This window comes from Eurytemora carolleeae, unplaced genomic scaffold (assembly GCF_000591075.1).
Source record: "Eurytemora carolleeae unplaced genomic scaffold, Eaff_2.0 scaffold129, whole genome shotgun sequence".
NCBI lineage: Eukaryota > Metazoa > Arthropoda > Copepoda > Calanoida > Temoridae > Eurytemora > Eurytemora carolleeae.
In genome coordinates this window covers 561,485-588,593 of record NW_019396235.1, presented here as the reverse complement: position 1 = coordinate 588,593, position 27,109 = coordinate 561,485, and the positions used below count along the sequence as shown (strand labels likewise).

Below are 27,109 nucleotides of genomic sequence, written 5' to 3'. Positions count from 1 at the left end.
TTAGACATCTAAAGCATTCCTGTAAGGTTTTTCACAAGTGTGGAGCGCTATAATCTGTTTTTGGAAACAGTCGCCACATTTCTTAAGATTCTTTCTTTTAACATTACTGTTTTTTGGGGCGCATCTACTGGAACATTTCCTGAAATGTAAGTTTTGATATTAAACATAGGTTTATAACAGATATTTTGGATTAATAAATTATTATATTAATAAATTTATCTTTATGCAGATTTGGTTTATAATCAATATAATTGAATGCAATGCAGTACAGTATATGTCTGTACTGTCTATCTGTACAACTATCATGAATATTTAACAAGTCTTTGTCCTCAATGTACTAAAGTTCTTTTCTCTATGCCTTTGATTATTCATTTTAAAGTTTAACGATCAAGGACTTTTGTGACATTTCATATTACAAAGATTTAAAATGTAAAGATATTTATTTCAGAGGTGTACTCATTTTTAGTACTGCAGTGTACTGTCTCTGGGCGGTAAAGTAAACACAAGACGGATGTCACGGCCTGACATGGGATCCATCTTTTACATAAAAAATCAATGCAATATTTTGGTGATAGGAAACTATTATGTAAATTATCAAAGTTATCATTAAGTGCTTTTATCCTCCTCGGATACTAGAGGAACACTGATGTATCTATTCTTGTTTACAAACACAGCCCAGATTGAATACGCAACAGCAATTAACTGTCCTTGCCTTATTACCTTGCAATATTCTATATTTTTAATTCAGGTAGGATGGTAATGGTATATATGATAAAGGTTGTTAATGTATGGTATCGCAAAATAGACTAGCTAAATTGTGTCTTACCTTTCAACACAGAAGGAACAAGGATGTGTTGCCTGCCATTAAAACAGGAGGTTTAAAAACCAGGGGGAGGGGCGGGGGGAGGCATTCACAGAGAGCTGGGTTTTAATTCAGGATTGACCACAAAGGATGGGACTTAAATGAGGATTTAAAACTCTCTAAATATTCTGATATAAGGGTTGAACTCTGGCTCATGCCTTAATGAAAATCTTCTGATGATATGATAGATGATTTGGCAAAGAAAGAAACCAGTATTTATGTGAAGGTGAGGAAAACAGAAAAAGAAAAAAGTGTTGAATATGAACAAGGAAGAAGGATAGAGTAAGATACTGGGAGCTCACTATAATACAGAACTAGAGGAGAGATTGGAAAGATGGGACTTAGTTGGAAATATCTGGAATTTAGAAATTATTTTTATGATTTTTTTTATTCCTATTTTCCTTAAAGTCATCATTAAACTTCTTGAAGTTTCTGAACTCTTGAAATTACAGAATAATATTAGAGAACATGAAAAAAATTTCTTTATAATAGAAAAATATATGGTTTCAAAGGTTTTGACTTTAAACTTTTTAGTAAAAATAATCTGCAAAGAAAGCAGTATTGTAAAGTATTTATACGATACCAGTCTATATCTATATTTTGCTTGAAATTTTTGAAAAAAGTTGGCTTCAGAAAATCAACAGTTAAAATCTAAAATTTTTACTAGAAAGCACCTTAAAAGCCTATTTAAATAAAAGATAACTTAAAAGGACTTTCTGAAATTTTCACGACTATTTGGCTTTAAAGAGTGAAATATGAACCTACCTAGACAAGCCTCGCATTCTCTATCTGGGATGTAAAAAGGGCTGCAGAAAAATTCTCTGAAATTTTTTTTCAATATTCACTATACAGACAGAGTCGACAACTAAAGAATGAAAAGTTTCAGCTTAAATGTTAAGTTTCAGCTTAAATGTTAAGTTTTACCTTAAATGTTAAGTTTCACCTTAAATGTTAAGTTTCAGCTTAAATGTTAAGTTTCAGCTTCAATGTTAAGTTTCAGCTTAAATGTTAAGTTTCAGCTTCAATGTTGATTGGTACTTAAATAACCCATTTTACAATTAAAATAGTTAACTCAACAAAACCGAGAAGTTAAATATTTAAACCAGTGAAATCCCTGCTGTTCATTATCTATCAATCAATAATGATTCTGTAGAAAATGTGACATACATGTTCTAGTAAGGTTTGCGTAAACACAAATATAGTTAATTTAGTCATGAGGTTTTTAATTTAAATCTTGAATTCATTATTTTTACAGAACTTTAAACTAATCTATAACATAAACCTTGCGCCTTCTTTAGTTTCGGTTCTCAGAAATATTTATGTTCAGGAAAAGAGGAATTAATACTAAATTATTTTCATTGAAAAATGTTATTATTTGTTGAAAACACTAAACATTTGTAAATGTTTCAATCATTTTTCAGAAAAGATTTTCAGGTTCTCATTAAAATGTCATCCTTTGAGGTCTATTCTCTGAATAATATTGTATATCTTACCCTTCACTACCAGGCACATCTTTCATGCATTCAGAACAGTGATTTAATTTAAAGCTTCCCAAGTTTTTGAGAGGAAATAATCTGTTTTCCTTCCTAGATTTATATGATGTTAACAATGCAATACAAACAGTAAATTCCCAAATCACTCCTCCCTCCCAAACTCTGTCTCTCCCAAAAGTTAAGATGGCAATGTGGTTTGGTAGGGTCTTAAGTTCTAAGTAGCTCTTTGATAAAAATCTTTTTAAATATAATTTTAAATATGAAAAAAGAAGATATAAAAGTACACTGTTGTAAAATACAAGTATAGATGTAGAGAAAGATCGTGTGCAAGCTAAAACTGACAGTATTAGTAAACTGAAATTAAATGTTTTTCACCTAAACTGTTTGTATCCTGGCAAACCATGGTCTCGTCCCCTAAACTCAATGAGAAAATCAGGGAATAGGAATGAAAAGATGGTGTTTATTGTTTATTTCATGTACAGGCCCGACTTTAATTTTTCAAGCAGTACAGTACACAGTGACATACAGGCAAACCAGGACATAACACAAAATAAATCAGATCCTTCTTGGGAGAATTTTAGTGATTGTACACTGTACTACTCTTCAATTTATTAGTTTTCAGCTCAGATTGTTCAAATTATTTTATCTTAGAATGATTAAATGATATCAATGAGTTTCCCTCTGAATATTTCTTGAACTAAGATCTGAAGACTCTGCTGTTTCCTTCAGTTCTATAAAATAAAATAAAATAAAAAATATATTCAGGTCTACAATATATATTCTGCCATATATCTATATATATAAAGCTGTAATCTCTGTTTGTCTGTTTGTTTTTCCTATCATAACTAAGGAATCCCTGAACCGATTTGCCTCAAATTTAAATTGAGGAACCTCGGGAGACCCAGGGGAATGTTCTTAGTTTGGTTTTGAGATTTTGAGTTGAGTAGTTCGACTTATATAGCGAAAAATTTAAATTCCCGGTAAACTATAAAAAAATCTGGGTAGTGCTGGGTTTCCCAAGCTAGCGGGTCTTTACTTTTGATGTACAACACTTTTTCAATACAATGCTAGACTTGAATTGAAATAAAATAAACGATTAGCATAATAGGGCTTTGGAATTTTATATATAACTCTCTTAATCCTAAATCTAAAGGGAATCAACATCCCAATTTGTTATTTGAAAAATGTAGACTTTGATTATCATTGAAAATATTTAAAGCCTCTGAGTTTGATTTAATATTTTTGTTTTCTAATATCAAATATTAAAGAATTCAGTGTTCAGATTTTGCTAATAAAATGAAAATTTAAAGAAAGAGTTCGCAATACCCTTTCCTCCGAAAAGTTTCGCTCAAATCCAAATTTCATTTGGATTAAGCCTGTACCCCCTTTCATTTTCAGGGAGCACTCCCTTTTAATGTGACCTGCATTAAGAAAGCTGAGTTCTGCTGATAGGAAAAGATTATTGATGAGACCATTGCTGAGGAAAACATCATCAGCCTGGGCCGGCACACTTAGCAAACCAAACAGAACATTCTACACAAATCATAAAGGAACATGAGTCTGAGCCACAAACCTGATTTTATAATCCTTATTTCTATGCAACTTGATATTTTAAACTATGAATTCTGTTAGACCAAATAATCTAAGCGTGAAATATTAAATATTGTGTCAAAAACCTCAATTCCTAAAGAAATTCTGTTATTGTTGATTACATTTGTTTCCCATGTTTAATAGTAAAATAAAATCTAAGGTGTACAATGCATCTATATGTATGAAGTAGTAATTTCTGTTTGTTTGTTTGGATGTCCGATCATAACTCAGAAACCTCTTGATTGATTTCCCTCAGATCTTTAATTGGGAACTCGTGAAAACCACATGAATGTTCTCAGCGTGGTCTTGATTCTAAATTGAGTGAGTCGACTCATATATAATATATATATAGCTAAAATCGTAATTTAAGACCAAGCGCGGGTAAATGGCGGGAGTAACTACAAGTAACCTGGGCAAAGCTGGGTTCCCAAGCCAGTATGGTAATAAAGTAGGGAATATTCTTTACTGGAAAGAATATTTGAAGATAAAATGCAACCAATATAATTTAATAAAGAGTTGGGGAAACCTTTCGTTAATGATAACATTTTTCTGATGGATAGGATACAAAACAATATTGTGAATTATTTGCATTGTGTTTTTAAACCAACATATGCCTTACAACACAGTAGTATACTTACATCTGTGTTTTTAAACCAACATATGCCTTACAACACAGTAGTGTACTTACATCTGTATTTTTAAACCAACATATGCCTTACAACACAGTAGTATACTTACATCTGCCCAAAAGGTACAGGTTCTGTTGGTGCAACTAAAAGTAAAAAAAAATAAAATAAAATAATAAAGTAATTTTAAATTACTCCCCATTTATAATCAATTTACAAGCTAGAAAACGACGATATCTTCCACAGTATTGTATTGTTCAAATTAGGTTTAAAGGTCAAAAACATCGTGATTTGTTTAGAAGTGTTTAGAAGTGTTTAAAAATGTTAAGTTGTAAGTGCTTGATTATAAATAATGCATAACCTGCCAATATTAGCCGGATCTTCCCCACACGTGGTGTTTACACAGTTCATCTTAACACATCATTAGTAAAATCAAATCAAATATTCAATAAACACATAATCATTAGATTCACAATTGAATAAAATATAAACAGAGATGGGCTTGAATTGTGGATATGGAGCAACTATCTTTTGTTAATCTACAGATTACATCAATCGTGTTCGATAACTGCAGTAAAATACCTAAATTCAACCAATCAGAATGTAAAATGCAAGAACGAACGGCCAATAAGAAGCCTGATAATTTTGGCGTTCACAAATAAGAGAAGGGAAAAATTGCAAGATTGAAAAGTACCCACATGTGAATATAGAGACCAAACGATTGGGATTATTGGTATGGAACACAAAATTTCCCATCTCAGATCAAATTCTTACCAGATCGTTAGTAAAGAAAGCAGTGCTCAGATCGAATGAGGACAATTTTTTTTTAGACTCTCTTCGGCGCTTTGTCGTCATAAACTGATTTCCAACAAGTGAATGACCAAACCTTTAAAAAACATTTATAAATTGTAAGGAACAGTACATACAGTACATACAGTACATACAGAACATAAATGGACTTTAAGGGTAATATAAAGTGACCCTCTATGTGTAGAGTACCCTTCAAACAGAACCCGGTAAACCTTTCACAGATCAAGGATATGTCATACTTGTAATTGATTGTAATTGTTTAACACTTTATTTGCAAACTTTATATTTCAGAAAGATATTTATATTTATTTTCTAGAAGGACTAGAAGTCACAGGAAAGAAATATTTACTTTATTTCACACTATACACTGTATAGTGTGTAACTGTACACTGTACAATGTGTTTTGTGTATGTACACTACAGAGCCCGAAATTTAAAAGAGTATTGTAGAACGAAACTCCCGAGTTTCCTTTTTGGGGTCTTAACATTTGTGTAGATTTTGATTAAAGAGATTTTAAAAAATGGAGTATATGAAGAAATGAAATAAAAAATATTTCATAAGAAAATATTGATATTCACAAAACTGCGTAACCCCATTCATGAAACTTTTACGGTAATTCAAACACTTGTGAAAAGATAAATACAAAATAGGTTTATGACCTTGTTAATCCATTACAGGTTACCGTTGTAACTTAGGCATTGCATCATTGCATGGTGGGTTATTTGAAATTACGCTTACATGTTTATTTCAAGATGTCATATCTTCCATGGAAAACATTAAAGGAATACAAAATTGGAGATTTGGAAAATTTGGATTTAGCTAAAACAGAATCAATCTAAAGGGGGAGTGACATAAATTAGAAAATAATGCTTTAATTTCCCCCCCCCCCCACATCTTGATTCACATTTACATTTACATGTTCTAACATTTCAATCCAATTTAGAATTAAACACTAGAAGACATGCAGCCATGCAATGTATATAACGTATAATATTTTCTACCATGAGCTATTTAATAAAAAATGTGACAATCCACAGTAAAAATGTTGATAATTTTAGGCATTGTCGGCGTGGCCTCCATGCAATGCACAATTTAAAACGGAAACCATTGAAACCTTTATCTGAAAAAAATGAATAAGATAACGTTGTTTCCCTGACTCGAAAAGTGTATAAATCTGATTATTTCTCTGTTGCTTCTTATAAGCAAGAATTGCGCAAAGCTGAGAAAAAGTAAATAAAAAATGAACAATTTAAATGAACAAAAAATGTACATATCTAATTCAGAGTTTTAATGGTACTGTTCTAAACTGGGCAGTATTATCTTTGCCAAGAAGATCACTGGAAATTATCCTTTCAGTGGAATAATCTAATATCAATTATACCTGTAAGACACAGTTGCAAATTCGTTCAATATACTGGGATTTAGCTCATCATCATAGGTTGTCACTTAAACAAAGTTAGTTGTTAAAGTTAAAGTTAAAGATACTGTAAATTCAATTTTATCAATTCTTAACGGTATCTTTTAGAGTTTAATCCCGCTCATTGAAGATAAAAAGATGATTTTATTCTCATCCCATTGATAATTTGGTACTGAGTTGTTAGTGACACTCATGGAATAAAAGGTCAATTGTAATAAAAGTTGTTTTGCTTATTTTTATCTTAGTTCTAACTGTATTTCTGTTATACATTACTTTAGTTTTTTCTAGGCTTTTGTAATTGCAAACTTTACGTCTTCTTGTATGTTTAGTATATGAAAAGTATAATTGTTGATTGTTTAAGCAAAGTAATTAAAAGACAAGTAAAATTATTTATATCACTGTTATTTTGGTTTGCAGTGTTACAAAGTTTTTGAACAGAAATTTGTTCTTTAACGAGAAGGTTCTTGCATTTTTAAAAGGCGAGAACCTTTAAGTTTTAGAGAAAATTCAGTCCAAAAACTGTGTAGCACATCAGGCCAAAATGATAGTGTTATAGGTAATTTATGAAACGTGTGGAAATTTCCTAAATTTTTTGTAAAACTATTATTTTGGCGCAACATGCTTTAAAGTTTTTGAACTTGAATTTTCTCTTTATCTCAAAGGTTCTCGCCTTCTAAGATTGTATTTTGTCCCTCGCTAAAGCTCGGGACAAAATAAAATCTAAAAAGGCTTCAACCTTCTCGATAAAGAATAATTTTCAGTTCAAAAACCTTATAACACTGCGAACCAAAACAACAGTGTATTAAATAGCTATTGCATTCATTTGATTTGTAGGTTTAGAAGCTAATTTTTTTCTTGTACTGTATGTAATAACCTTAGTAACATTAACATACATTATAAATTGTAATTTTTGGAATATTTCTTTCAGAGTTTAAACTAAATTAACTTGTTTTTAGTTTGTTTACTTTTGAATAGTTTGTGTCTATAATGGTGATATTTATTGTAGGTTTCATTATATTTATTTCACCTGATGAGTTAATATAAAGATCATATTCCTTCATCATAGCAGGACCAATAACTACAAAACTAACTTTTAAATCTTATTTTCTTCTCTATTAATTAATATGTGGTATTAATGAGCCATGCTATATTTATGTTTATCTATGTATATATATATGTATATATATATACATATGTAAAATTAATATTCATTTCCGTAAAATTTGATCTAAACCAAAGATTAACTCATTATTGAATTTTCTAAATTTTATCAATCTATCATTGTTCACCAACTGGTAAGTATTCCCTGTACACCACAAGCTGCAGTTCTGCTTCCAGAATTCTAAAAATCAAAATGATTCTTTTTTTACAGGAAAACAGATAAAATATCTTGGAAAACCCTTGGCCAATGTAGACTGTACACATTTGCTAGCTAATATATTAAAAATATAATGTTTACACCAAGAGGTAACACAAAGTTAATCCCCTGTCGTTTTGGAGACTTTTTATTGTACAATTGTTGTTTTGCAGGATTTTCAAGTAAAAGTACTATTCTTGTTGATTTGCTTGATCTTCAGGTGTTAAGTACATAATTATTGTGTTTTTGCTGAATATTCATGTACACAGTACTATTCTTGTTGTTTTACTGAATATTCATGATAAAGAAACCTGAATGTCTAAACCTTTGATATTTTAAATTTAGATTATCTTAGTTTAACCGAATTCATAGTTTGAAATATCTTAGGTCTAAACATTAGGTTGTAAAGATGTATGGATTGAAAATCAGAGTTTGTGCCAAATACTCAATTCTTTATTGATCATTCCATTGTAATGAAAGGCAACAAATTATCTTTTTTAATATTTTCTCTTTTCAAGTCAAATCAGGCTGTTGATGTTATTTCCTTGTTATTTCATTTTTTATTTTTTATATTTTTAAATAATTTAAATTTAATTTTGTACCTTCTAGTTTCTTGAAACAAAAATTCATCTCTAGCTTTTATATCCATTTTCTTCTCATCCATAAACTCTAATTTAAAACTACTATTTATATTATTTCTAATTTATTAAAAAGAAATGCTTTATTTTCAATGAATGATTCATTTTTCTATGCTTAACTATTGTCTTTAAAAGAATCATCGTTAAACAAAATAATTCAATGAAGAATTAATCTCAGGATTTGGATTTAAAATCTTCCAAAAGCCAGTATTTTTACCTTTAATTGGAGTTTGTTTCCTTAAATTGTGAGCAATTCTAGAAATATAAATGGATTAAGTTAAACTATAAGATGTATCCAGCATTATCCAGCCATCATCCATCAGGTTTTATTTGTGTCCAGTGGCTCATAGTGCAGTTGTTCACAGTGATAAAGTTTTCTTTAAGGGGAGTTTTCGTGAAAATAGGCTTAAGGCGAAAAATAAGCACTTTTGATCGCTACTATTCTTACTTCTATAGCTGTTGCGTCTATAAGGAGAAAATTGTTAAAAACGACTCATACCGAAGAACGTAGTGTCCATACAAATTCAGAAAGCTGCAATATTCAACTCAGATCGTAAAAACTCAATTTAATTCCTAACAAGACATTCAGATATTACAACCAATAGTCATCGATTATTTTTCGACCCATTCGTATAAATTATCCAACACTTGGAAAATAAACGGATATGTCACATATATTTTCTTAACCAGGAGGGTAAATGTAACATTTTATTATTGCTTATAAGTCTTTGATTGTTGACTGGCTAAAAGTTACAAACTAACTTAGATACAAATATTTTTTATACAATTTTTATATATACACAAGAAATATTTCTTACACAATTAAAATATAACATAAATTAAATATGATGGGTAATTTATAATTTCATGCATATTATTGAAAATACATATTGTCCATGATACAATGGAAACTGAGGTTGAAGAAATTTGTTGAATCTTTTCAGTTTCATTATTGAAAGAATTAATATATACATTATCCAGTGACCTATTCTGTTCAGTAAAGACACTATTGTGTTTTTTGACCACTGACCTATTAAGTTCAATGACCAAGTAAACCTATTATGTTCTTTGACTGCTGAACTATTATGTTCAATGACCACAAACCTAACATGTCTTTGACATCTGCCTTTTCTGTTCGATGACCACTAACCTCTTATGTTCTTTGACCACTGACCTATATTGTTCAATGATAACTAACCTACCTCTTATGTTCAATGTCTAAGCTAACCTATCATGTTCTTTGACCACTGACTTATTATGTTCAATGACCACTAACCTATTATGTTCAACGGCCAAGTTAGCCTATCATATTCTTTGACAACTGACCAATTATGTTAAATGAACACTAACCCATTATGTTCTTTGGCTACTAACCTATTGTGTTCATTGATCACAAACCCATTATGTTCTTTGACTACTAACCTATTGTGTTCATTGATCACAAACCCATTATGTTCTTTGCTAACCTATTATGTTCAACGGCCAAGTTAGCCTATCATATTCTTTGACAACTGACCAATTATGTTAAATGAACACTAACCCATTATGTTCTTTGGCTACTAACCTATTGTGTTCATTGATCACAAACCCATTATGTTCTTTGACTACTAACCTATTGTGTTCATTGTGCCAAAGTGTATGCAAGACTGCAAGTCCTGGGTGTTCAGTGACTCTTAGATCCCCAGATATCTTAATATCAAAAGTTTATTTGCTGTCAATTAACAAAAAAAAGATTAGATAAACTAATATTGTATTGCAACAAATAAAAATTGTTCAAAACTCTTTATGATTACGTGAGAAAATTTATTGTTAACCAATATTTTTGGAAAGATTGTAGGTTAGGTTGGTGTTGGGTTAATACAATTTCTCATGGATGTCCAAATGAGTTGGTCGAGATCTGAGCCAAATACCCTAATAATGCATTTGTTGATTATGAAAACTAACCTTAAAATGTCCTTCTGTTGGGGAAAAATTGTCTCCCTCCCCTACTTGAGTTCTAAATAAAATCTAATTTTATTAATTAAATTATCAGAATTAATAATATCTTGATAATTAAAAAATCATTATAAGTAAAAAAAGAAAGAGAATAAAGATATTTAAAGGTTATAGATTGTAGAATAATATGTAAAAGTCCTTTTCTTCTTTTGAGTCCAAGATTAACATTTCATCTTAAATCTTCTTATTAAAAATATTATTAAAATTATAAAAAAAATGTATGCCTCAAATATCATTAATTAATATTTAAGGATTTTGTTAACCTGGTGGGGAGATCTCTGTAGTTCCCTGTATTTATCTGAAGAAAGCCAAGAAATCTCCAATTTTTCTCTTTCCATCTTAATTAAATCAAACAGATAATGACAATAATAATAATTATTTTATTTGAAGTCTATTTTGTTAAGAAAAAAAAAGTTTCTTTGCTGCATCTTTTTATTCAACATACATAAATCACAAGATGACAATTTAAGAAAAACTTTGTTAAAGCTCTAATTTATTACCTAAGATGGTCTGTGAGAGCAGCTGAGCTACCGTAGATGGCAGAGCCATCTATAAAACTGGTTATACCATTCAGCTGTTGTCGGACAGACTCACCAGTACCAGTATCACAGGCAGGGTCCGACCTTGCAGAACAAGTGATTGAAATCAGTTAGCTATATATAAGATGTTAGATCCAATCTATCTATTAAGCTATGCAATACATTCCTGGGTTTCTTTTTTTGCAGTTTTATGTTTACTACACAAGAAATCAAATTATTTTTTTCTCAATATTGATTATTTTCAAATATAATAATAGACATTTATGATGTATTATAATGAAGGCAAATATTAGAACTAAACAATTTTCCAAGCTATATCTGGTAACTCAGAGATAAAAGATTAAAGGGTACCATCGTACATTGGACATGCCGCTCTTTTTCTTTTATGAAATGACATTAAAAATTGCATTTACAGTATCCTAGAACAATTGATACCTAAACAAGTTTCCTTCACTGTTAAATATCTAAAATGCTCAATGGATGTTAATCCCATCTACACAGGATCAAATTCATTTTAAATATTTGCCAATCATAATCTTGGATCTTACTTCCGGATTCTGACAATTAAAATTGTATTTTCCAGTTAATTTAAAATATAAAGATAATTTTTAATTAATCAAGTGAATGGATATGCATTGCAAGGTTGAGCTAAAGGAAAAAGGTATTGCAAAAAGAAAACTATATCTTGAATAAGGTATTGCTAAAGGAAAACTACATCTTGAAAATGGTATTGCTAAAGGAAAACTATACCTTGAAAATGGTATTGCTAAAGGAAAACTATATCTTAAAAATGGTATTGCAAAAGGAAAACTATATCTTAAAAAAGGATTGCTAAAGGAAAAACTATATCTTGAAAACAGTATTGCCAAAGGAAAACTATGCCTTGAAAACAGTATTGCTAAAGGAAAACTATATCTTGAAAATGGTATTGCTAAAGGAAAACTACATCTTGAAAATGGTATCGCAAAGGAAAACTATATCTTGACATAGGTATTTCTAAAGGAATATTATACCTTGAAAAAGGTATTTCAAAAGGAAAACTATATCTTGAAGAAGGTATTGCTAAAGGAAAACTATACCTTGAAGAAGGTATTGCTAAAGGAAAACTATATCTTGAAGAAGGTATTGCAGAAGAAAATTATATTTTGAAAACGGTATTGCAAAAGGAAAAACATATCTTGAAGAAGGTATTGCTAAAGGAAAACTATATATTGAAAACAGTATTGCTAAAGGAAAACTATACCTTGATAATGATATTGGTAAAGGAATATTACGCCTTGAAAAAAGTATTGCTAAGGGAAACTATATCTTGAAAAAGTATTGCTAAGGGAAAACTATATCTTGAAAACGGTATTACAAAAAGGAAACTATATCTTGACAAAGGTATTGCTAAAACAATATTATTCCTTGAAAAAGTATTGCTAAAGGAAAACTATACCTTGAAAAAGGTATTGCTAAAGGAAAACTATAACTTGAAAATGGTATTGCAAAAGGAAAACTATATCTTGACAAAGGTATTGCTAAAGAAATATTATACCTTGAAAAAGTATTGCTAAAGGAAAACTATCTTGAAAACGGTTTACAAAAGGGAAACTATACCTTGAAAACGGTATACAAAAGGGAAACTATATCTTGAATATGGTATTACAAAAGGGAAACTATATCTTGAATAAGGTATTACAGAAGGGAAACTATACCTTGAAAACGGTTTACGAAAGGGAAACTATACCTTTCAAACGGTTTACAAAAGGGAAACTATACCTTGAAAACGGTTTACAAAAGGGAAACTATACCTTGAAAAAGAAATGCAGTTTTGTTGTTGGTTTGGTTGTGAGAGAAGATGAATTTCATCTGTTTCCATATCTATCATACCTTTTCCATCCAACCTTCATTAATAAATGTTCCAAATAAATTTATAAATCACCAAACCTTCTTTAAACAAATCAACCTGCTTTAATATTTAAGTTTTAACAAAATTCTAACGCTACTCAAAATCAATAATTCTTACTTCCATAATAAACATCATCCAAATTTAGTAAAAATAGAAATCTTTATGAACAATAAAATTATTCTTAATAAATTGCATCGATCATGAAACGTTACAAGTTGATAAATTGACTTTAGCATATTATGCTCTTATGACCTGATTGAAAAACATCTAGATTTGTTGATTATCTCAGGAGCGCAGCATTGAAGTTCTAGATAGGACAGTATTCAAGTTCTAGATAGGACAGTATTCAAGTTCTAGATAGGACAGCATTTAAGTTCTAGATAGGACAGTATTCAAGTTCTAGATAAGTTCTAGATAGGACAGTATTCAAGTTCTAGATAGGACAGTATTCAAGTTCTAGATAGGACAGTATTCAAGTTCTAGACAGGACAGTATTCAAGTTCTAAATAGGACAGTATTCTCCTTCTGATACTTGGGGGATACTTGTAAATATACTGCAACTAGAAGGGGTTCTCTGATCACTTATATGGTTTAACTTAATTTACCTAGAGAGACATAGATAATGAGACCTACTTGGGAGTTGGCATTTATTACAGATAAGACAAGGTTATAGTTCTAGGATAGTTTTAAAGTTCTAGATAAGATTTAACCTGGTTCTGGCATCAGTGTAATCTCATGAGCAAGAAACTGTCCAAACTGCATTGCTAGATGAGTAATCTTCTCACTCGGAATGTTACTTTCTTTCTAGATAAAACTTTCTGTTAATTGGGCAAAGTACATTTTTACAACACTTTCTGCAAGCCTTTCATGCATTTTGAAATGATAACAATAGATTTCTAGTGTTCAGAGACGAATTCCCCCCCCCTCCAAAAAAAAATGTCATATACAGTTTAATATGCAATCTTTTTTAAGTTTCGACCGACCATAATCCTGGGGTCTGATTGGTCTGATAAAAAGGAATAATCACCCAAATATATTTTATACAGGGGTCCATATAATTCCTTTATCAATCCCATTTGGGATTGAGAAATTTGAAAGAAATGGGGTCAAATTTTTAAAATGGGGGCAAATGTGTCAGTGGAATCTTTTTTACATTTTTACATTTGTTTTACAATTGGGGGCATTTTTTATAGTTTTTTTTTATAGAAAACCAGCTATTTTGGGAATTATATGGACCCCTGATTTTATATTGTCTAAATGTTTAAATGTTTATGTTTGATATTTTCACCTTGTTTTCATGAACTCTCTTGCTGATTAAACGAGGATTAGGAAGACGAACTCTATTCTTGAATATAAACAAGTTTAATCAATAGACATTACATCTTTTAAACTTAACCCTAGCTGGGTAGTATAAATTGAGATTCCTCCCCCCCCCCTTATCCTGTATTCAACATGTCAACGTCAAAATTGCTTTGACCTCTTTGGTTTTAAACAAGAAAGTAAACACACTTACTTGTTTTCTTAATCTTGCGGATAACCTTGGGCCACCAATCCCTGAAGAAAATTCAAATTTTTTTCAAATTTTAAATGTAAAGAGTTGCATGTCAGATTCCCAATGGTACCTTTTAAACCTTTGTTTAATCAAAATTAATTAAGTTAATTAAATTAAAATTGATTGTTTCTATTCAAGTGATTTTCAGATTCGTGTAGCATCAAGAAAAGAAAGGAAGTGTTTAGACAGAAAAGCTGTAATATCCTTCTTATTTCTAAAATATTATAAGACAGGTATGTAATTTAGGATTACTTTAAATCCCAATTTAACGTATAATTTTTAGTAAAAAGAAATTAACAAAACTAAGAATAATAAATTTTAGAAAATACCATCTTCATAGCTGTTTCGGTAAAGACGAGATAGAGCTGAGTTAGCTTTCCCCCAGAGAGAATTCTGTAGGTTATTACACTCTCCAGACTCTACTCTATACCTATTTAAATATATTTTTGTTACACTTTTATGCGTCCTCATTCTTATTAGTGTATCACACGGGTATGCGTCCATATCAGTGCTTACAATTGAAAGGGACTGCTGTATAATTTCATAACAGTACCTTTTAAACCAAATCAAAGATATATATTACATGTATTCTTAATGTGACAAAGCTTTTAAAGGTACTGTTCTGAATCGGACACCCCCCTCTCTATAATTGGAGAGTCAATTAAAGGGAGTGTTCGCGAAAAATTAAAGGGGGTAAAGGCTTAATGCGATAAAAAAGCGCTTTTGATCGCTACTAATCTTACTTCTATCTGTTGCGTCTATAAGGAGAAGATTGTTATTGTTGAAAACGACTCACACCGAAGAACGCAGCGTCCATACAAACTCGGATCGTAAACAAATCAATTAAATTCCAAACAAATCATTCAGATATTTTAAACAGTAATCATCGATTATTTTTCGACGCATTCGTAAATAGTTGATATTACATAATATTTTAGATTTTTTTTAAAAATAATTTTCCCTGGCGAAAATTCCTGGAAAATATGACAATGTCGTCTTCATTATTAAAAATCCTCGAAACAGGAATAAATGTTTTCAAAAGTAACTCTCATATCATGAAAAAGACAAAATATTATGAAATATCAACAAAAATTGTCTTTCAACAAGTGTTAAATTCGCAACTCACTTTTATAAACCTTTTTGCTCACACAAAGGTATAAAATTTTGAAAGATAAAAAATATATTCGAAAAATTATAATTGATAATAAGAAGAGAGGCGAGTTATAAAGTATCTGAGGCAAAAACTTTTCTTTTTTGAGAACCCTCGAGAAAAAGAAATGTTTTTGGCGAAAAATACTTTACGAGCCCCCTTCAACCAGTAGGGTTTTAGATAATTTTATGCCCTGGAAAATATTAAGAAATATAAAGAAATATGACTATTAATATTAATTAATTTTAATAACACTATTAAAATAAATAAGTACACAAAAATGGCACGTCAATTATATAACATCTAGTATTGTTTACTTTTAAAAAGTACATATTAAAGAAAATCTCAAATATTAATGCTGGAAGATGATCATATAAAAGAAACAAAAACAAAACAAAAAGTGCGCAAATAATGAAAGGTGTACTCAGCTGGGTAATATTTTACTTTTAAACCCATAAGAAAATAGTGAAAATTGTACCCCAGCTCAGCTGGAAATATATGGGTTTCAGGATATGTTCACCATAGATTAAAAAGAGGCCACCCAGAGCATATATGAATATAACATTGGTCGTATTTTAAATCTTTTATGAATCCTTAACAGATCTAGACAACTCTGAAAGTTAGACATATAAATCTTTTAGACAGCCTCGACTTTACAGTGTTGCAACACCTTGGCTTTTGGTTTTATTTACAATTACAAACTCCTCTTTACTTTTTTATAGCGCTAGGCATATACATTTTAAACCTGCAAGGCTTTTGTTTCTAGCTTAAGTTTAAAGGAAATTATTGTCAATTTACTGCTTGATTTTTGCATTAGAGTCTGCATATCTTGGTTTACAGAGAACATTATATCTGACTAGAGATATTAAATCTTACTAGAGATATTAAATCTTACTACAGATATTAAAATCTTACAGAGAACATAATATCTGACTAGAGATATAAAAATCTTACTAGAGTAATTAAATTCTTACTAGAGATATTAAAATCTTACTAGAGATATTAAAATCTTACAGAGAACATAATATCTAACTAGAGATATAAAAATCTTACTAGAGATATTAAAATCTTACTAGAGATATCAAAATCTTACTAGAGATATTAATATCTTACTAGAGATATTAATATCTTACTAGAGATATAAACATCTTACTAGAGATATTAAAATCTTACTAGAGATATTAATATCTGACTAGAGATATTAAAATCTTACTAGAGATATTAAAATCTTACTATAGATATTAAAATCTTACTAGAGATATTAAAATCTTACAGAGAACATAATATCTGACTAGAGATATTAAAATCTTACTAGAGATATTAAAATCTTACTAGAGATATTAATATCTTACTAGAGAAATTAATATCTTACTAGAGATATTAAAATCTTACTAGAGATATTAATATCTTACTAGAGATATTAAAATCTTACTATAGATATTAAAATCTTACAGAGAACATAATATCTGACTAGAGATATTAAAATCTTACTTGCTGGATGGCTGGCATGTAATTTCTGAGTTTTGGCAGGACTTTGCTCTAAAATATAAATAAACACAGTGATAACCAGGAAACAATGGAATTGGAAGACGACATTATAGCAATACTGAAATGTATTTGATTTGGTCCGAAAACAAATAGTTTTACAAGACACTAACTAAATCACTGATTTAGTGAAATGGGTCTGTCTGTACACTGCACAATTGCTGTGTTGCATTGAACTTCTTTATTTCGTAACTTGATTATAAAAGTCGTCTTCCTATTTCATGGTTTTCTGGTTATCACTTTATATGCATTTTATTCTGTCTGTCAAGCAGGTTCAAATAGGCTTATAAAGCTTCAAGAGTTATAGATCTAAGTTCCAAGGTAAATACTTTTCAATAATTTCGTTAACATATATTACAATTGGTCTAGGGTGCATCTTCATACTTAAAGATACTTTATAAATCCTTCTACAGATAATTTATTCAGCTTATTCTACAATGTCGTTGCAGTGATGGATACAATTTAAAAATGCAAATTGGGAATTTTTGTAAAACAATTTTGAAAATAATTCTAACATGAAAACGAATTCAAATTTTTTTATTTTAATTAATATTTTTGCTTTAGGTACGTCAAAAATAGATATATATGTCATAAATATAAATAAAACATGCAATGTATTAATTAATTGATGTTTTTGATCTCTCATTGGTCAAATTCCCTGAATAACGACGAATTAAATAAATCCGTTTAACCACAAAACTAAAAACCAATCTGAGCTGAGCTGGGAACTTTTGAATGGTGGATATCGGGATTAATGCTTTTCTTAATCTCCAGAGCTGAAAACTTTAGAATGGGATATCCTTAATCCTGATCGGTTAATTAATCTGGAGATTAATAACATGAGGAGAACAAGCCATATTTAATTTGGAAAGTAAGAAAAAGAGTGGATCAAGCATTAATCCTTATATCCGCCATTCAAAAGTTCCCAGCTCAGATTAAATATTGCTTGTTGTCCTCATGAATTTAATCTCCAGATTAATTAACAGATCGAGATTGAGGATATTCCATTCTAAAGTTTTCAGCTCTGAAAACTTTAGAATGGGATATCCTTAATCCTGATCGGATAATTAATCTGGAGATTAAAAATGAGAGGAGAACAAGCAATATTTAATCTCGAGATTAAGAAAAAGAGTTGATTAAGCCTTAATCCAGATATCCACCATTCTAAAGTGTTCAGCTCAGAGCTGGGAACTTTGGAATGGATAACCTTTAATCCCAACTACTTAATCCGAATATCCACTGTGGAAACTTTTAATTTTAGTCCTTAATCCACTCTGTTTCTCTCTTGTTTTCTCTAATGAGACTGCAGGAATATAGTTCGTAAATTTTATTGAACAATGACAGCCTTGAAAATAAATTCGATCCCATGAGAGAAATCCACAATTTTTAGAAAATAAAGAATATGTTGTCGGCCATTTTGTAAACTAATCGGTGAAGACAAATATTTAAGAATAGGTTTGAGATTCTTTTTTAACAAATTTTAACTAATGTATTTATAAATAAATGCGTGAGAAATAAAGTGAAACCCCTTCCATCCAAGAAAACGAACAAATCTGGCTTTCCTAGAATCAAATTTGTTGTTCTAGCCTCTAAATATTTAATCTCGAGACTAACATGATCTCGAGATTATGTTAGTCTCGAGATTATCAAAAAAGAGAGGATTAAGCAATAATCTCGATATCCACCATTCTAAAGTTCCCAGCTCTGAATGTAGATTGTAGAAACCGTTCAGTCAATCAGAAGCCGAGAAATTTCAAAAATTTTGACTGCGATAAATTAACAACCTTTATTGGTCAAAATCCAGCAGGGATAATCTAAAAAGAGGAGTAAGAAGAAAATCGAAAGTGTCCATTGGTGTATTCCACGCAAATCTGTCACTTTAGTGAAAGTAAATTCAACCTTTGCTAAGCAAAAAGTCTGACCGCGTCAACCTTGTTGCACCGGCTAGTCCTGTCCATAGAGCTAGCTACAGTACAAACTGGGACTGGAAAGGTTGACCCGGCTCGGAAATTCAAATGTACTACAGCTGCAAGTGATTCAGAGAATCAGAGCAATCTGGATTCAGGGAGGGTGTATCCAATACAAGAGTTTTTAGCTCATCTAAACCAAAATACTCACGTGTTCGATAGGGTTTCATTTTCACCTCCTAGTCCTTCCTGTTGATAATCTTGTCCTGTAGAAAAGTAAAGTCAATATTATCAACTAAACAACTATTTTCTAAATAATTCTCAAGTTTCCAAAATCTATATATTTTGCTTGTTATGAACGTAAAAACGGCTGAACCGATCACCCCAACTTATTTATGCAACTTACTTGATCCCATGGGAAGGTTCATGGATGGTACAAAGAAGGGAAAATGCCACAGATAGAGCAACAATTAAAAGTTAAAATAGAAGATGGGGGCGAAGGAATCTCATGGTGGTGTATTTTTCGACCTACACATATCCGCCATACTCCAGTTCTGACCTACGCCAAATCCGCTATACTACACATCCGACCTACTAGCACGTGGTATTACAGCTGCTATATGGACTTGTGGCCGCAGCGCCCGGCCCCCTAGCCTGTCCTAGCCGCGGCGCTCGACCCCCTAGCCTGTCCTAGCCGCAGCGCTCGGCCCAGAAATTGTCTTAACCTAACCTAACCCTCAATTAATACTAAAATAAACAGCTGGCGTAGGTCCGATATTGCAGTAGGTTGGAAAGTTAGTAGGTCATAAGTTCAGTAGGGGGGATGTTGCGTATAGACGATGTAACATTACCGAATCTCATATATCAATTTTACTATTTATTTGATATTCTCACAATAAAAAAACTCCTACATCTTTACAACATGATGTCGTAGACATTTCATATTTAATTAGAAAATTAGAGTTTGTGGAGAGAGTTCAGTTCATTATACATACCTGGCTCTTTCTTCGCCATGGTCATTAGTTCATTCAGGACCAGTTTAATTTTTTCCGCCTAAAGGAATTGAGTTTTTGCCACATTTGCCAATTTTCTATTCTCTATAAATTCATTACCGGATGGTGTAATCCTTTGATATTTTAAACATAGATTATTTGATCTAACAGAATTCATAGTTTGAAAAATTAAAGGTCTAAGACATTTGGATAAAAACACATAGTGATTAGAAAATCAGAGTTTGTGGCAAAAACTCAATTCCTTTATGGTAAAATATCTAAACCAGGGTTACCCGAAAAGTATTAAATTTAAAAGATTTTTCAAAGTTGTGTTATTTCATATCCTGGTATTACAAGAGTTGCAGGATATTGGTGTGAAGAATGATTACTAATTGTTAAAGGGACTGTCAGCCTAGTTTCAAGTGACAAAGACAACAATGCCCGATTTACAACGGTACCCTTTATACTTTATCTGATAAATAATGTGAAAGATATTGTCGTTTTCTAATGCTTAAAATTGTTTAATTCCGATGCGTTTTTCTGCAGTAGAAATGCGCAGTTTTCAAAAATTAAAACACTGGCTTTCAAGTCATACTTAATCACACAAAGCTTCAAAGGGTAGTTAAATCGGAAATTGTATGAAGTCCCTTTAAGCGCGCTTGCCGCATCAGATTTTTGTGGAACGGTTTCAACTGTTTTGGCATGTATCCCCCCCCACCCCCCCTCCGGGGGAAACCAAAAGTCCTGGTTAGATGTTCAGCGAGTCTCAAATTTCACCTTTAAATGTGGGGATTTTTTGTATTTGCTTTTTTAAACTGTTTAGTTGGTCTATTCTATCATATATTAAAGTGTATAAAGTCTTTGACTTTTGAATGAAAGATCATTCGTGTTCCAATCATTTAAGTCATAACTTTTATTGAAAATTATTATTTAATTATTACCTTAGTAACATTTTTCAATTCTTTCATCATATCATCTCCCCCAGCATAATCACTTCCAACAGTACTAAACAAAGTGTACTGCATGGGGTTAAAAAAAGACAATAATTTTATCATATCATCTCCTCCAGCATAATCACTGCCAACAGTACTAAACAAAGTGTACTGCATGGGGTTAAAACAAGACAATAATTTTATCATATCTCCTCCAGCATAATTGCACTTCCAACAGTACTAAACAAAGTGTACTGCATGAGGTTAAAACAAAACAACAATTTCAACCTGAGGTCGATAATTTTAAATACAACATTTTGCGCCACCATGCTATTTGAGATCAGCTGATTTCTTCTACCTGGATCAGCTGATTTCTTCTACCTGGATCGGTTTTCCAGAGTATATAAAGCAGCCTCAAGAAGTCTGGCATCCTTCCCAGCTGCAACACTCTCTGGAGTCCACTTCTTGTAAAACCTAACAAAGAAACTGAATATTTGCCACAAATTCTGATTTTCTAATTCCTATATCTTTGCAATCTGATGGTAGAAACCTTTGACATTTCAACCTATCATCAGAAAATCAGAGTTTGTGTTTTGAACCAAATTTAACCTTATTTTTGCTTGATAACTGCATGACTCTGGGCCATGGGGAACATTAATATGTACAGTGTTACCCACAAAGGATTATACTGTGAAGGCGACATAAAACTCTTAAAATATGTTAACAACAGCTTCTAAAATGATTAAGCAAAGAAAGAAACAGTATAAATTTCTTGCACAGTCATTTCTGAAGTGGCCTCTTTTGTGGGTAACCCTGCAAATGTAACAAAGAAACTGGAAGAATATTGCGATTTTGAAATCTCGTTTTCCATTGTTAGTGTCAATGCTATTGAAAACGATTCAGTTGTTATTATCGATAACGAAATGACAAAGTTTCTAAAAACTTAGTTTTATCGCGCCCCTACCTCTTCTATATATAAATTTAGCTTGTCTGTCTGGGTGTTTGTTTGTTTGTTACCAATACACGTCAAAACGGCTGAACCGATAGGGCCCAAATTTTGTGTGGGACCTCACGTCACCCAGGGAAGGTTTATAAATGATCAAAATACTAAAAATTTGCGTTTAAAAGTTTTTATTTTTGTAAAATTTTGAAAATGCGCGAAAAAAATATTATGAAATCCGCAAACTTTTTTTGTTTTGTTTTTTACTGTACAAAGAGAAAGATGCGCACAGATAAAGCCACAATTAAAAGTTGAAATAGAGGAAAAGTTGAAATAGAGGAAAAGCCTAGTATTTTCAAGACAGAGTAAAAGTCTGATTATTTTGCTGCTTTATTTCATTTGTAGGTATTTGAAAAACATCTTTAAAAAATATTTTTTTTCCAAAAAAAGCTAACTTACCCTTTATACAATCTTGGGTTATCGTAAAGATCTTCATCAGCTTTGAAATCACTGCCAGACATTTCCAAATTTAAAATAAATAAGAACGATGAAAAAATGTTTTTTGTTCGGTTAAATAAGAAAATTAATTGTTGTGAAATTTAATCTGTGAAATATTCCTCAAAGCTCTGTGAGTAGAATCCTTTACTAGGTCTTGCAATGGGTTAGATACTAAAATAAAATTTGAATAAAATGTGATGAATTCTTTTATCTATATATAATATATTGTATATATATTCATCAGTTATATTTTTCTAAAGCAAAATTACATTAAACAATATAAAAGTTTACAAACTAATACTCTTTTTTCTGGATATCGCATTTTATACTTGACAGGGTTTGCCAAAAAACAGGTGCAATACAAGACTTTTAGCATGAGTTTAGTTTAGTTGTTCAGATGTGGTTTTCAGAAATGGGGTTTCTTGGTCCCAGTCTAGTGTTTTTCGTTTTCTAAAAATGTGGTATGATGTCAGTACTGCAAGGCTTGATAGATTTTCACACATTGCTTTGAAACTAACACTGGGTTTGTAGAACTTATGCAGTTTCTTTAGAATCGCCTTATTTAATGGTGAGATATATTCTCTTGAGCCGATTTCAAAAGTATGAACAGACACATCCCTAGTTGTTATATCTGTGATAAAATGTTCATACTTGTTCATCTTTTGAGCGTTGGCATTTTTGATATTTGTTCCCAATGGGACAGTCACAAGGAGGTGGGGGGGGGAACAATATACCTCCCCCTGGAAGGGTATATCTATATATATCCATTTTAAACTTCACATTTCTATTTGACAAAGAAATCAACTCTACATTATGTTTCATGCATAACCAGCACTCTTTCGTAGTAAATCTTTGATCTACTGAAATTTTGAGGAATTTCAGATCACATTTTGGCGGATGTTTAAAAATTTAATTGAACTAGATCACAACAACAGATAGTTTAAACAATCTCAGTAAAAAAAATCATTATACAGTTATATACTGCAATTAACAACACAACTGCAATACAAAAACTATCAAATCCTGCAATGGCTACATTTCACAAAGCAGATGATATCGGATATTTTCTTCTATGACATACAGGTTCTTATCAGTTAACTTCGCTGATTCAGAAGATGTTGATTTAAAAGAGTTTTTTTCGGTATTATACAAATTACATGTTTTCTTGGTTGGATAATATTATGATTCGGTGTGGTGCCTATAAACCATTTGATATTATTAGGCTTATTTTTTCTTTTAGTTTCCAAATATGTTTTGAAAGTGTAGTACTTTCTTTCTGTTTATGGTTACAAAAAGATGACTCATGATTTAAGTATATAATAATGTGACGTGTTTCTTTATATTTATAAACGGCCGAATCAATAGGATCCATTTTTTTGGTAACTAACATGATTTTAGGAATAGCTTCTCTCCGGTCAATAGTTAGATATTCGATTTTTGGGAAAATCCGACTAGGAAAACAGAAAAGTCGGCGGCGAACACGGATTTTATATTTAAAAACAATGTAATTCTTACCTTCACTAGTATTGTATAGTTGGTCACTGTACACGATCTCTGCATTCTGTTCCTATATAAATTAGAAAATATATAAGTTAGAAAATACAGGGTACCCATCATGGGTTCCCTAAAAAAATGTCAGCTAATTTGGTCCAATTTGGTCAAGACTAATTAGAAAATTTAAGAAGAATGAATCATTTAAAAAAAAAAATAACGCTAATATGAAAATTTTCTTCCAGAAAATGCTAGGTTTTTCGAGTATTATGTGTTCATTTTGAGTGTTAAAGCTTGGAGATAATCTAATATGATATGAGACGCTCAGTATATACAAATATACATACAAATATATATTTATTTTATATTCGGTGTTAAAGATGCTCCAAACCTCACAGAGTAAGAAAAAAGTTGTTAGTTCCACATTTTTAAAAAATATATTTAGGTCTGGGTTGACCTTTCAGTTCTTGAGATTAATGTTGAGATTTGTTTTTTAATTAAAGAACTAAATAACAAATATGTCTCTTGAAAATTAAAAATATCTTTACTTCGCTTAGAGGTTATATGATTTTAACAAAAAGTGAAAGTAGCTTAACTATTTTTGTTATAAAAGCTGGATTTCTTAAAGAAATTAATTACTTCCCAAAAAATCTGATGTTTTAATCTTTATATTTATTAAATGTATTTGCTGAGCTGCCTACTACCGGTTAAACTACTTTTTTAGCGCTCACTGGCTCAAATCCTGAATCATCGATTCAACATTTTGAACAACCCTGATTTGATATCAGCTGTTGCAGAGAAGTTTTCCAACCAATCATAGGGCCGCAAATATTGGGTTTCTCAATCTATTGGCTGATACAGAACTCAGCTCTATATTGACAAGGATAGTTCAAAATTTTAAATCTACAAATTGAACCAGCAATTAAAGATGCGTGGGCGAAAACCGTTTCTGTGTAAGTAAGATAAGTAAGAAAGTAATTGTTTTTTATGAAATATAACAAAACATTTACAAAAGTAAGTGTTTCAGGAGAAAATATTTAAAAACCTCTAAAAATAGAGTTTGTGGCCTGTGAGAATAATATTTCCCCCCATTCTGAACTAATTCAAAAAAAATAAAAGGAAAAGGAATTGAAAAGGAAAGTTACATATTTATTATTCATATTACATTTAAAATAGCTGGTGGTGGATTGTTAGTATTTTTCGACGATGAACTAACAACTTTTAGAAATAAAAATTATAGATTTATTTGTTATGTTGAAAACATAAAGTAGGCCTTATGGGTTGTGAAAAAGATATATGTGTCTACAAATACGGGCATTTTTAAGCATCTTTTTAATTCACGCCGATTTTTGGCATCATTCATGTTTGATTATATCTTTTACTCTTTTTAGTCTTTTCTCTGTAAAAATCGTTTTTGCTTTCTTTGATTCTTTTGCAAACATAGCATTAAAACGTTGGTTCTGCTGATAAAAATCTTCAATTAAATTCCGTTTAAAATTCAAAATAAGATTAATAGTTGAAAGCTTTATTTTTATATTTTTTGCAACTACGAGTTGCAAAAGAAAGTAATTCAACGACTTCTTGAAATTCATAAAATCCTTTGCAATTCATAGATCTTTGAAGTTTTGCTGATCAACTATAGTCAACATTTGAAAAATCAAAAACGTCAGGTTGCAAGGATATATATAAATTATAAATTGGACAGTTTGCGGCAAGTGTTAAGTTTTTTTTTTCACTTACTTTAACATCAGAAGACTCTACTGCTCCTTCGTACTCACTAAATATTAGATTCTTAGAATAATATCATGTTTAAAATATACTCTTTTTTAACGATTGTAGATTCAATATTTTTGAATCAACAGATAATCACTTCCCCTAAACTTTAAAAACTAACCCATTAGTGTATCCATCAGGAGAAAAATTTGTGTCAAAAGTTTCATCGATGAAATCAGTTGACTTTTCGTCCAATTCTTCGTCATATTCATCATCACCATGATGTGCAGTATCTGTTATGTTTTCGACAGTTGTATCTTGACTAACAACCAAACCCTGGAAATATAAGTTTTTTTAATTAGATTTTTGTCTTTTTATAAAAGCATGCTCAAGAAAGATCCCAAATCATTATTATGTTTTGAGAATTGGTCCTCATATAGTTTGATTCAGACATGATTTACCTGAAAGGATTTGAGTCTTTGCCACAAAATCAGATTTTCTAATCCCTATATGCTGTAGACCTTAGATATTTCAAGCTATGAATTCTGCTCGATCACATAATCTAAGTTTGAAATATCAAAGAGTTCCTCCTTTAAGCTCCTAAGATATAGGGATTAGAAAATTTGAGTTTGTGTTAAAGACTCAATTCCTTTGTCGAATTTATAAAAAACTTCAAATACTTAAGCATAAGTTTAGGAATTTGAAAAATTAAAAAAAAAATAGAAATTTAATTGAAATTTTCTTTTTTCTTACAAACTGTTTTATATCATTTAAAACTATTTAATCATGCTGAAATCAAAAAAAGGTTTTTCGTGGAAGTAAAAGTAAAATATGTTTCTTTGGAGCTCAAAGTTCTGGACGCAGAGACGAATGGCAGAGGCTTGGAGACGTAGCGAGAGGCACGGAGATGGTTCCGCACTCCGCAGGGCATGGAGTTCATTCTGCGATTCAGGAGGCTGCAGAGTTCATTTCGCGTGGATCATGGTGGCTCTGCACCCCCTCCCTCCTCTAGGTCCGTATTTTGCTGAGGTTTTAATTAAAAAAGATAATTAAATTCTCACCGATGCCAAGAATACCAAGATGGGAAGGAATACACTGCAGGGATTCATTTCTGAACCTAAAACAACAACCAGAGCTGAGATTTTTAAAGTTTAAACAGGAGTAAACCTCG

At 30.9% G+C, this 27,109-nt stretch overlaps 1 protein-coding gene across 1 annotated transcript; it reads right to left on the bottom strand.

The window, feature by feature from the left end:
* LOC111698975 (myeloperoxidase) lies at window positions 1-27,105 on the bottom strand. Its single transcript, XM_023469484.1, has 37 exons — window positions 27,000-27,105; window positions 26,120-26,274; window positions 25,966-26,002; window positions 24,250-24,301; window positions 22,854-22,905; window positions 22,696-22,746; window positions 21,678-21,770; window positions 21,306-21,369; window positions 20,368-20,425; window positions 19,584-19,638; window positions 17,412-17,459; window positions 15,100-15,200; window positions 14,732-14,772; window positions 14,507-14,563; window positions 13,929-14,022; window positions 13,471-13,525; window positions 13,121-13,213; window positions 11,289-11,411; window positions 11,052-11,126; window positions 10,738-10,789; window positions 10,406-10,482; window positions 9,011-9,048; window positions 8,758-8,824; window positions 8,088-8,140; window positions 7,826-7,876; window positions 6,763-6,826; window positions 5,346-5,457; window positions 4,933-4,982; window positions 4,684-4,717; window positions 3,777-3,888; window positions 3,035-3,086; window positions 2,731-2,769; window positions 2,356-2,448; window positions 1,628-1,683; window positions 1,264-1,301; window positions 827-858; window positions 1-139 (listed from the first exon to the last, which is right to left on the bottom strand). The coding sequence occupies exons 1-37, from the start codon at window positions 27,045-27,047 to the stop codon at window positions 1-3; spliced, it is 2,511 nt and encodes an 836-aa protein (XP_023325252.1). The 5' UTR covers window positions 27,048-27,105.
* Window positions 27,106-27,109: the final 4 nt, after the last annotated feature.

What these genes read in the sequence shown, in the direction of transcription:
- LOC111698975 (XM_023469484.1), bottom strand. Translation starts at nt 27,047, where the DNA reads ATGAATCCCTGCAGTGTATTCCTTCCCATCTTGGTATTCTTGGCATCG. An exon ending in AATGAAACCCTATCGAACAC is followed by an intron (nt 17,460 to 19,583) that starts GTGAGTATTTTG and finishes TTTATATTTTAG; the next exon opens with AGCAAAGTCCTGCCAAAACT. An exon ending in TCTAGATGTTTTTCAATCAG is followed by an intron (nt 13,214 to 13,470) that starts GTCATAAGAGCA and finishes TTATTAATGAAG; the next exon opens with GTTGGATGGAAAAGGTATGA.